General features: G+C 38.4%; 1 protein-coding gene across 4 annotated transcripts in view; it reads right to left on the bottom strand.

Moving 5' to 3' along the window:
• Positions 1-12,966, bottom strand: part of SCAI (suppressor of cancer cell invasion) — a 142,828-nt gene that overhangs the window by 42,282 nt on the left and 87,580 nt on the right. For all 4 annotated transcript variants that reach the window (XR_014265367.1, XM_082467759.1, XM_082467760.1 and 1 more), the window contains 3 exons: positions 8,465-8,560; positions 7,811-7,897; positions 6,510-6,608 (listed from right to left, as the gene is read on the bottom strand). Coding sequence is in view for 3 of the 4 variants with exons in the window: in XM_082467759.1 (XP_082323885.1) it covers positions 6,510-6,608; positions 7,811-7,897; positions 8,465-8,560 (282 nt within the window). In the remaining variant the exon portion in view is untranslated. The remainder of the gene's footprint in view (positions 1-6,509; positions 6,609-7,810; positions 7,898-8,464; positions 8,561-12,966) is intronic.

Here is a 12,966-nt window from a genome sequence, read left to right as displayed (position 1 = left end):
AGGCTATTTACAGTCTATATTACACCTCTTCACGCCTGACCCTTAATACTTATCCCTATCTGGAATTCCCTGGCAGTCCAGTGGTGAGGACTCCGAGCTCTCACTGCTGAGGGCCTGGGTTCGATCCCTGGTCGGGGAACTAATATCCCTCAAGCCTCACAGTGTACCCCAAAATACATATATATATTTATCCCTTATCAATTCAAACCGGACATTTCCAATTTCTATTTCCTGTTTTCCACACCCTGCATTACAAATATAATAACCTTACAACAATATATTTTTTGTATATGTTTCCCATTTTCCATAATAAAAATTTTTTAAATTCTCCTTTGACCCATGAATTATTTAGAAATGTGTCTACTGATTAACATAATGATTTTTTTAAACTATGTCTCGTTCTTAATTTTTAATGGAATTGCACCACGGTTAGACAATGTATACTTGAAAAATTATTGAAACTTTTTTTGTGGCAAATATAAGTCAACTTCACAAAAGTTTCATATAAGCTTGAAAATTATGTGCATTCGCTTATTGTTATATGCACTTTCATGCACATTAGAACAAGTTTTCAATTATGTTGCTCAAATCTTACAGTTGCTTATCTTCTTCACACATAAATTATTAAATGTTATATTAAAAATCTCCATGTACAATACATGTGACCATTTACCAATTTCTCCCTGAAAATATACCATTTTTTGCTTTGTTTATTATTATGCTACATTACTGGGCATATACAAGTTTAGAATTTTTTTATTTTCCTGAGTTGTTCCTTTTATCATTATGAAGTAAAGCTCCATCCTTAATAATATTTTCTGCCTTAAATATAAATAATGTATACATAAATAGAGCAGCATTTCTTCCCCTTAGTATCTGTCTCATTTGTCTTTTCCTATGTACCTCATATCTTTGGAGGACCTCTTGTAGATAGTATATTATTGAATTTTTCTTAAAAAGGCATACTCATAATCTCTGACTTTTCCCTAGGAAGTTTAGATCACTTTCATTGACTATGATTACCAATGTACTTGGACTTGTTTCTACTTTATTATTTCGTGCTATAATTATACTTTTCTTCATATATATTCTTTTCGTACTTTTTACTGGAATGATCATAATTCACTTTCCTCCCCCTTCAACCTGTTTTGAATTTACACCTTCTCCTTACGTTCTTTAAAAATATTTTTCTTAATATTTTAATAAGCAAACTTTACTTACTCTAAGCTTCCTCTGAACAATAAATGGATCTTATTAGTATGGTTGAATTCTTTATTTTCTCCCTTCTTTCATGTTGTTTTCCAGGATTTGGCCCCATTTTATCTTAATAACCTCAATTAGCCATTATTACAATGATTACTGTCTTATAAAGTCCATGCCTTTTTAGGAAGCCAGGGGATAATTTCTTCTCATGAATCCTTGTATATCATCCTTTCCTTTTAGTTTCAATTTTCCTCTTCCTTAAGAAATCCTTAGAAGTTCCTTTATGTCACCAAAACCAACCATGCCCCTGCAAGGCTGTCATAGCACTGGTCAGAGGGTTAATGACCTGGGGATTTCCCTCACGTTCTTGACAGCTAAGCTTTCCATTTAAAGGGATGGTTGATCCTTTTTTATTAAATAAATTTATTTATTTTAAAATTTTTATTTATTTTTATTTTTTTATTTTATTTATTTATTGTTTCTGGCTGCGTTGGGTCTTCACTGCTGCGCACAGGCTTTTCTCTGGTTGCAGCGAGTGGGGGCTACTCTTCGTTGCGGTACATGGGCTTCTCATTGCGGTGGCTTCTCCTGTTGCAGAGCACAGGCTCTAGGTGCGCGGGCTTCAGGAGCTGTTCCACACGGGCTCAGTAGTTGGGGCTCGCGGGCTCTAGAGCGCAGGCTCAGTAGTTGTGGCGCACAGCCTTAGTTGCTCCGCAGCATGCAGGATCTTCCCGGACCAGGGATGGAACCCGTGTCCCCTGCACTGGCAGGCAGATTCTCAACCACTGCGCCATGATGGAAGCTCCAAATTTATTTATTTTATTTATTTATTTTTGGCTGCATTGGGTCTTCGTTGCTGTGCGTGGGCTTTCTCTAGTTGTGGTGAGCAGGGGCCACTCTTTGCTGCAGTGCACAGGCTTCTCATTGTGGTGGCTACTCTTTGTTGCGGAGCATGTGCTCTAGGCGCACGGGCTTCAGTGGTTGTAGCACACAGGCTTAGTTGCTCTGTGGCATGTGGGATCTTCCCAGACCAGGGATTAAACCCGTGTCCCCTGCACTGGCAGCCGGATTCTTCACCGCTGCACCACCAGGGAAGTCCCGCAATGGTTGCTCTTTTTTAGCCAGTACTTCTAGGTGTTTTGAAGACACTATTTTAGATCATCTAGGCTGACACACTGTCAGAAGTGGGATTCAAAACGGAAGGAAAATTTGTAGGAGGTTGATGTCAATTCATACTTAAAATATTAATAAGACAATTCCATTAATTTTTTGAGAAAAAAACAGGTTCTATGAATCTATATGATAAATTATACAATCATGTAACACAGACTACATGAACATATACTGAACCAGGGATTGGCAAACTTTCTGTAAATGGCCAGACGGTGAATATTTTAGGTACTGCAGGCCAAATATGGTGTCTATAGCATATTTAACTTTTCTTTTTTCACAACCCTTTAAAAACGTATAAAGGATTCTAAGCTACCAGACAGTACAAAACCAGGCCATAGTTTGCAGATCCCTGTATTAAATATACATACAGAAGTGAGTAGAGGCATTCTATTTTGGAAACCACTGTGTTGAACTGCTATCCACTCATACACATGAGAGGCTATCCTATCAAGCCTGAAAACCTGAATGATGACCCATAGCCTTCTGCCTGCTGCAGAAGAAGTCATCCTGTGAAGCTCACGACTGGGAGGCGTCAAGGTCTTCAAGTTTAGATTCACATTTTCCACTATTAAAAACTTCAGGGCTTCGCTGGTGGCACAGTGGTTAAGAATTAGCCTGTGAGCTCTATTTACAATAGCCAGGACTTGGAAGCAACCTAAGTGTCCATCAACAGATGAATGGATAAAGAAGATGTGGCACATATATACAATGGAATATTACTCAGCCATAAAAAGAAACGAAATTGAGTTATTTGTAGTGAGGTGGATGGACGTAGAGTCTGTCATACAGAGTGAAATAAGTCAGAAAGAGAAAAACATATACCGTATGCTAACACATATATATGGAATCTAAAAAAAAAAAAAAAATGGTTCTGAAGAACCTAGGTGCAGGACAGGAATAAAGACGCAGATGTAGAGAATGGACTTGAGGACACGGGGAGGGGGAAGGGTAAGCTGGGACGAAGTGAGAGAGTGGTATGGACTTATAAATACTACCAAATGTAAAATAGATAGCTAGTGGGAAGCAGCCATATAGCACAGGGAGACCAGCTCAGTGCTTTGTGACCACCTAGAGAGGTGGGATAGGGAGGGTGGGAGGGACACTCAAGAGGGAGGAGATATGGGGATATATGTATATGTATAGCTGATTCACTTTGCTATAGAGCAGAAACTAACACACAAACAAACAAACAAAAAGAATCCGCCTGCCAATGCAGGGGACACGCGTTCGAGCCCTGGTCCGGGAAGATCCCACATGCCACGGAGCACCTAAGCCTGTGCCATAACTACTGAGCCTGTAGTCTAGAACCCGCAAGCCACAACTACCGAAGCCTGCGTGCCTAGAGCCCTTGCTCCGCAACAGGAGAAGCCACTGCAATGAGAAGCCTGTGCACCACAATGAAGAGTAGCCCCGCTCACCGCAACTAGAGAAAGCCCGTGCGCAGCAACGAAGACCCAATGCAGCCAAAAATAAAATAAATAAAATAAATAAATTAAGAAAATAAAAAATAAAAACTTCAGTACTGTCACCACTAGAGGTGACATGATTCTCTTTGGCAAAGTTCTTCTGGCACTCCAGAATTGCCACCTCATCCAACCTGTTAGGACCACTACTTGTAAGATGCCAACTCTTGACACATCTGCCTGAGAAACTGTTTTTCCGGGTGGCAGACTGAAATATCTCCCCCCAGCCTCTGTGTGCTTGGAAACTTCACCTTCTCAGTATCTAACTCTGACCAGATTCAGCCTTAGTCATTTACAACCATCGAGGTTTGCAGCTTCTAGGACAAGTGATTATGTGCTATTGTCTCCTCTGCTAAACAGGATGGGCCACGGAATTGAGACATGCTGAGAGTTGTGTATTTTTGGTGATAGGCAGTCACCTTGGTAATTGTTGGAACATACCATTCCTCCTGGCTTTGACACAATCCTTAGGTACTGAGACAATGCAGAGAGAACCTGGCCTTTGGAGGAGAGATTTTTGCTTTTTAAAGCTACTGTGAAATTGTGGAATACTTTCTTACTCAGTTTTAATCTACCAGCTGTTAATTTTAGCAGCTGCTGCCAACTGCTACCTTGACTGGCCCCCTTGCCCGTGATGAACTGAGAAACAAACAACTTACCAACTGAAGAAAATCCTTCCTAAGGTACAGGGAACAAGGTCAAGATTTCACAGACTGGACTGTCCTTTGATGCTAAGTTAGTGGCCTAAGGCAAGAGATTTGTCATCCTGGTTCCAAATAATCCCACCTCTGTTCGTCTACCCTGCTCTAGGAGGCAGCACAGGAAAACAATTCATATGTGGTGTTTGCTATTAGGGTAGAAAATGATTTCAGTAAGTTAGACTGTTGGGTTTTAAGCCAAGGGACCTAAGGCCAATTTCCCTTTTGGCAAATTAGAAAATGCGGAAAAGTGAATTATATAAGGTATTTTACTATTGCTTAAAATAGTTCTTTGCTTACATGTATTTTTCATACTCATAAAGTGTTACATAGCCCTTTTGCATTTTTTTAGGGATATAATTTATCTCACCAAGAATTCAGACAAATTGTACAACATGAACGCAAAAAAAGGGGGAGTTGGAAGAAATACATCTATAGTGAAAGTATCTGAAGCAAACCATAAGAAAATCTGAAAGGATAGTAATTGATGGAACCTCCTGATAGAAGGAGGAAGTAAGGCCAAAAAGACTTGGGGGAAAAATGTAGACTTCGGCATCCACACACCTTACTTGTTTCAAGCAAACTCCTCTAGACAAGTTTGAACAAGATTTGCAAGGGAATGAAGGGGATTTACAAGAGTGGGACTTTCCCCAAAATGTTGCTATTTAGCTGGAAAGCTTATGGTAGCCAACCACAAAGTGTTCTCTAGAAAAATAGGTAAAAACTATGTTTTCTTCTATTCCTAAGAGAATATAATCTTTCCATTATATAACAACTGTGAGTTCTGTTGCTGAGAGTAGAAAGAACTTTCAGATATTCCAACAATTCCTGGAATGCTAGCGATAAAGATTCTCCAGCAGATCCCTGATTCCTTCAATAATTACTTTCTCATCTGGAATCTACCTGTACTCCAAATATGTCTGGGACACCCATGAAAAGGTAATCATCTAAAAGGAAAAGAGAGGGATTTCCCTGGTGGTCCAGTGGTAAAGAATCCACCTTCCAATGCAGGGGACACGGGTTCGATCCCTGGTCTGGGGAACTAAGATCCCACATGCCATGGGGCAACTGAGACCGTGCCACAACTACTGAGCTCATGCGTCTCAACAAGAGAGCCCGCATACTGCGAACTACAGAGCCCATGTGCTCTGGAGCCCACACACCACAATTACAGAGCCCACATGCCCTGGAACCCGCATGCCACAACTAGAGAGAAGCCCGCGTGCCACAAGAAGAGCCCGCGCACCACAATGAAAGATCCCGCTTGCCTCAATGAAGATCCCGCGTGCTGAAACTAAGACCTGACACAGCCAAAAAAATAAAGAAAATAAAGAAATAAAAATAAATAAATATTAAAAGGGAAAGAGTACACTTGTCCGGCTTCTTTTCATTTCCCTTCTCTCACCCTAGCATTGACCACGCTGCCAGATACATAATAAGTGCTCAACAGATTACTATTGGGGTTGAATAACTTCTACATGATTTTTTTTTTCCCTAACAGTGGAGCTACACAACTGCAAAATGGTAATGGATTTATAAAAGAAAATTCAAACAGCATTACAGCCTTTTCTTTAGTCCTATATGACAGTTGTCAACAGGGTTTTGAATGTATACGAACTAAGATGACACAGGCTAAACAGAACAAAGGTATCAGTTAAGCCTCATTTTGGAGTTGTTTCTTTTCTATGAAACTTTGTGTGACCCCAATCTCTCATAAAGAAATAATCCACCCTTCCTTCGTGCTCTGACTCTACCTTGGTACTGTGACATCTGTTACAACATCTGTAATATTTATTGTTTTTAGGTAACACATCTCCATATGCTTAAGAAGGTCTAGTATATAGCAGGCACTCAATAAAGCCCATTAAATGAATTAAAGTTATAAAAAAATGTGTGATTTTCTGCATAATTTCCACAGACTAAAAATGCTGAGTGCTTTATCTTCTTCTTTCTGAAAATGGTAGGTGCATACCTGTCCTCTTTATTGACTTGAGAATAATATGATCTCTGTCTGATTGCAGAATAGAAGGAGAAAGCCTCATTCAGATAGCTGGTCTCAGATGTGCGCAGGCTGTGAGAAGAAAAAGAAACTCTTTACATTTGACAGGATCTCAAACTCTTCACCATGATAAATACTTGTTCCATTATTCCTCTCTTCCTCTACTCCAGGGGATGGGAATGACTATCCTAAATTTGAATCAGCAAAGCAATAATCATATCACCCTTAAAATATATAAAAAGAATAGCAACGATAATAAAAAAAAAACACCTCCCCGCTGCTCCCAAGCCTTTTTTGATGGCAACCCAGAGTACGCATTATTCTCATTCTTCGAAGGGCCTCTCCAAACAGCCTTCCACTCAGTTAAATCTTTCCACCTGGGACCAGGTCTTTCATGACCTTCCCCAAATTCATATAGTAATTTGCCTTTTGGCTCATTTCTTTAGTTTTTTCTCAGAGGACTCAGAAATGGACTAATCCATATTAATCTTCATAGGATGCTGGTGAGTTGGATTTTCTGTTTACCATTTCTAGTTTGTTTTTTTAATCAGAGTCTAGTTGACATACAATAACATTTGTAGTGTTACAAGGGATTTCTTAAGAAAATATTCTACCAGGGAAGGTGATTTTAATGATGGGAATCTGGGTGGCATGCCAAAAGACAGGGAAAGGAAGGAATTTTCTGGCCTATTGAACTACAAATGGTCCAAGCCTTTTTATGAAACACCTGGTATCACTTAATGATAATGAGAGATTTAGATCCTAAAAGGAGCTCTCTTCTTTCCTTGACTCATGGGTGGGACTATATAGATGATATTGCTCTAAGGATAGAGTCTAAAGTATCTTTATTGACTTCATGTAACCTTTTAGACATATATGAGGATGAGCTTTAAGGTATCCTCCTGAAAACCACTCCTTCAAACATACCAGTTATGATATGTCCTTGTACAGTATCAAGATTCAGGTGAAGCCATTAAGAACCATATAATTCATTTAGTATTTATCTTTTATCTAAAACCAAGATCATACTCCTTTAAGTTTACAAATGAGTCTGACCAAACGAACTGTGTGGAAGGTGAGCCTCTGAAGCAAATAATGTCACTTTATGGAAGGTCATTTAAAAATGCTGTCTTGATCAATATGATCTGAACTTTTAGGATTTCATCTGTAACTCCTCAGTTTTCCCTCCTACCAGGTATGTATCGATGCATACTTCTGCATGCTGTGTTTAAATCAGAACAATGCTTTATGTTTTCCATTTGCAATTCACTTACTAATAATGGTAGTATAGCTGCCCAATCTTAGAAGCAATTTCCCCTATTTGCCACCGCTTCAAGCCATACCGATTATCCAAGACTTGTCTGTTTTACATAGGAAATAAGAAAATAGAAATAAGAGACTATAAATTTCAAAAATAACCAAATCTGTTAATTTAATAGGATAAAGTACCACCCAATTCATCATGAAATTTTGAATACATAAATTGAAATTCATGAATTTTTCATGAGATTTCAACATAATCATTCAATTAAATTCAAAAAGCATTTATGTCTATTTAAAGTAAGTTGAAATATAAAAACAAACTTCTTTGAGCTACATGCATGAAAATTAGAAGCAACACCCCCCTGCCAAATAGCTTTACCCAAAAAACAACATCTATTTTTAGGATGAAACCATGAATCTGCCTATCCATGTTAGAGTTAATCTGCACCATTTCAGATAATATTGCCTTTAAAAATCAAATAGTATTTACATTTGAAAGCCTTAAATAAATAGGGAAAAATCAGTTTGTTTTCATTTGGGTCACAAAGATGAAATATATTAAGATACACGAAGAGATAAAAAGCACTGCGGCGGTAGATATTAGTCAAAACTGTTACCAATAAAAAATGGACCCTCACTCTCCTTTAACTGTAAAAATCCTTTACCGGTGCTGCTGCTGGAACTTCCAGAGTTTGGTGTAAACGTCAAAAGTTCTTCCAAAATAAGACTGCCACTGCTTCTGCCCATATTGTGGCAAATCTCTGTAATGACAAGTAAACATACATTAATTTTAAAACTCGTATGCTACTTGGAAATTGAGTCTTATGATGATACAAACTGGACGGATTTAAAGCACTTGCATTCAGGCTTTCCTTAAAAAAAAAAAAAAAAGGTACATTTTTTAGAGCAGAAATAGTTCTATTACGGGGGTCCAGTACACATTCTTTCCTGTTCTTCTCTCCTACCTCTGACAGCTCCTTTGTAGGCTCCTCTGTAGACGCCTCTCCCATGAGGTTTCTAGCACAATCTCCCTTCTTTCTGGGTGCTCTTATTCATACTCACTTATATACTGATAACTTCCACATGTTTGTCTTCAGCTAAGAACTCAGCACTTGGAAAAACATTGCTTTAGGGAATAAATCTAGAAGTGGATGTGCAGGTGGTATTGTTCTCAACTATTCTACCCCCTCCCTATAAGTGAAACTATATATCCTTGTCCTTGGGCCTGGACATTTAACTTGCTTTGGCCGATGAAATATAAGTTATCTACCACATGTCTGAGAAGAAGATTTAAGAGGTATTACATGGTTCAGCATTTTTACTTTTCCCTCTGACCTAAGACCAAGATAGGGCTGCTCCTCAGCCTGGAACACAGAAGGCACATTTAATGGAGCCTCAGAACTGCAGACAACTTGTAGCTAACATGGGAGCCGGAAATAAATCTCTACTATAGTAAGGTACTAAAATTTTGGAGTTATTACAGCAGCCAGTAGAGTTATTACAGCAAAAGCTAGTACAGAAACCGGTACCAGGACTAGGTTATTGTCCTAAGAAATACATTATGTGACACTGGCATTGAGACTGAGTGTCAAGTAACTGTTACTGAAAGCTGTCATATAATACAGTGGCAAAACTGCATTTGCCTGCAATAACTTGGAAAGTAGATAATGTGACTAATGAACTTGTGGATTTATACAAATACGCCAGGAAACAGTATGCTACTAGGCACACGTAACAAAATATGAGAAAGAGATGAACTCAAAAAAACTAGCTGCGAGCAGGGCTGAAAAGGAAAAGAGGAAATCCACAAATTCCAGAACTTTCAAGATTGACAAATACAACAATTTCTAATGCATAAATGTAAAAGACCCAACTGAGACATGCTAGCTATGAACAGCACCTAGACAGTCTCATCCCCAGGGCAAAACCTCTTCATTAAAGCCTGTGAAGAAATTTATGAAAGCGGCGCCAAGTACATTCTTTCAGGGGGACAAAATAGATCTGGGGAAAGAATCTAAGGATTTGGCTGTCTTGTAGAAGCTTGATAAGCTCAAGGTTACCTGTAAAAGAGTCTAGAAGAGAGAGAGGGGAGTGTCTCGAAATACTGTGAGCATGGCTATTGGTACATGGAAGCTCACCTGAATCAAACAGAGTCAATGAAATCTTGAGAGCGTTGTACTCTCAAAAGCCATTTGTGTTATAAAGGAATAATAAATATTCATTGATTACAGCATGGAACACTTCTTATCTCACTCATGCAACTGTGGACAGCTAGTAGTGGATGGTCTCCCCTGAATGTTTAGCCTGGCTGGCGGCTAAGGTGCTGGGTCACATGTTTCTCATCTAACAGGCTAGCTTGGGTCCATTTACATGAGGTGGTTGCAAAGATCCCAACAGCAGCAAAAGGGAGGGCAGCTCAGATATGCATTTTTCTTTTCAAGTCTTTCCATCATGTTTCCACCGTCCCATCAGGCAAAACAAATCTCATGGCCAAGCCCAGCGTCAGTGTGAGAGGGGGATGACTCATGGGCATGGATATGGGGAAGGGAATGACTTTTACAAACAATCTGTCACAGAGACCTTATGTTTTTCTTTCTTTTTCAATTTCTTTTAAAATAAACAAACAAATAAATAAATTTATTTACTTATTTATTTATTTATGGCTGCATTGGGACTTTGTTGCTGTGCATGGGCTTTCTCTAGTTGCGGTGAGCGGGGGCTACTCTTCATCGCGGTGCACAGGTTTCTCATTGCGGTGGCTTCTCTTTGTTGCGGAGCACGGGCCCTAGGTGCACGGGCTCAGTAGTTGTGGTGTACGAGCTTAGTTGCTCGGCGGCATGTGGGATCTTCCCAGACCAGGGCTCGAACCCATGTTGCCTGCAGTGGCAGGCGGATTCTTAACCACTGCGCCACCACGGAAGTCCCTCTTTTTCAGTTTTGAAAACACGTCTCTTAGAAAACAAAAATACTATACAGTGTATAAAGCAAGAAATAGAAAACACCTTACTGCTTTTCCTTTCTAGTTCCCAGAAATAACCCCCATTGAAAATGCATTTTCTCTATATATTTAAACATATGTCAGTTTATCTATTATTTTACATAAATGGGATCAAACTATATATAATATTCTGTAACATGCTGTTTTAGTTTAATAATATATCAGGTTTCTTTAATGCATATAGAATTACATCAGTATTTACTGTGTACAGTGTAGTATATAATGAACCAATTTACTTAACCAATCCCCTCCTGATGGACAATCATATTGCTTCCAGTTTTTCCCTGTCATAAAAATGCTGCAATAAACATCTTCATACTAATAAACTTGAATAGTTATGTGATATGAGTAAAAGGCAAATTTCTGTAAGTGGAATTAATGAGTAAAAGATTTGCATTTCTGTACCAGATGTTAAGACAATGAGTAAAAAAGCAAAAGGTTTTCCTACCCAAAATTTTCAGACATTACATTACAAGAATGAACTAGTAATTCCAGTTTTAAATCTATTTCCATTATCCTTACGATAAGTAGAAACTCATTTCAGATTACCAAATAGGTTAACTAGAGACACTAGTTTCCAAATTTATTGCAAGTTTTTATCCTTTTTATGTCTCCATGGATCTCTAGTGAGAGGTTGCATTAGGAAGAGCTAATCAGTTATTTTTATTTTTATTTTTTAATATTTTTTAGTTATATCTGAGATATACATTTTAAAATAATAACTAGAATTATGACTTATAACATTATACCAGAACATATAAGATTTTTAGGAATTTCATGTAATGTCTGAAACATTTATATTAACATATTTCCATACAAATAACCCAAAAAAAGTTTAGTATTAGTTTTGTTTTTTTTTAATTTTTTAATTTTATTTATTTTTTTATACAGCAGGTTCTTATTAGTCATCAATTTCATACACATCAGTGTATACATGTCAATCCCAATCGCCCAATTCAGCACACCACCACCACCACCCCCGCTGCCTTCCCCCCTCGGTGTAAATACGTTTGTTCTCTACATCTGTGTCTCTATTTCTGCCCTGCAAACCGGTTCATCTGTACCATTTTTCTAGGTTCCACATATATGCGTTAATATATGATATTTGTTTTTCTCTTTCTGACTTACTTCACTCTGTATGACAGTCTCTAGATCCATCCACGTCTCAACAAATGACCCAATTTCATTCCTTTTTATGGCTGAGTAATATTCCATTGTATATATGTACCACAACTTCTTTATCCATTCGTCTGTCGATGGGCATTTAGGTTGCGTCCATGACCTGGCTATTGTAAATACTGCTGCAATGAACATTGGGGTGCATGTGTCTTTTTGAATTATGGTTTTCTCTGGGTATATGCCCAGTAGTGGGATTGCTGGGTCATACGGTAATTCTATTTTTAGCTTTTTAAGGAACCTCCATACTGGTCTCCACAGTGGCTGTATCAATTTACATTCCCACCAACAGTGCAAGAGGGTTCCCTTTTCTCCACACCCTCTCCAGCATTTGTTGTTTGTAGATTTTCTGATGATGCCCATTCTAACTGGTGTGAGGTGACACCTCATTGTAGTTATGATTTGCATTTCTCTAATAATTAGTGATGTTGAGCAGCTTTTCATGTGCTTCTTGGCCATCTGTATGTCTTCCTTGGAGAAATGTCTATTTACGTCTTCTGCCCATTTTTGGATTGGGTTGTTTCTTTAATATTGAGTTGCATGAGCTCTTTATATATTTTGGAGATTAATCCTTTGTCCGTTGATTCATTTGCAAATATTTTCTCCCATTCTGAGTGCTGTCTTTTCGTCTTGTTTATGGTTCCCTTTGCTGTGCAAAAGCTTTTAAGTTTCATTAGGTCCCATTTGTTTATTTTTGTTTTTATTTCCATTACTCTAGGAGGTGGATCAAAAAAGATCTTGCTGTGATTTATGTCAAAGAGTGTTCTTCCTATGTTTTCCTCTAAGAGTTTTATAGTGTCCGCTCTTACATTTAGGTCTCTAATCCATTTGGAGTTTATTTTTGTGTATGGTGTTAGGGAGTGTTCTAATTTCATTCTTTTACATGTAGCTGTCCAGTTTTCCCAGCATCACTTATTGAAAAGACTGTCTTTTCTCCATTGTATATCCTTGCCTCCTTTGTCATAGATTAGTTGACCATAGGTGCATGGGTTC

This window comes from Balaenoptera physalus, assembly GCF_965194825.1.
Source record: "Balaenoptera physalus genome assembly, chromosome: 7".
Lineage (NCBI taxonomy): Eukaryota > Metazoa > Chordata > Mammalia > Artiodactyla > Balaenopteridae > Balaenoptera > Balaenoptera physalus.
The sequence above is the reverse complement of the archived record's forward strand: the minus strand, read 5'-3'. Positions and strand labels throughout refer to the sequence as shown.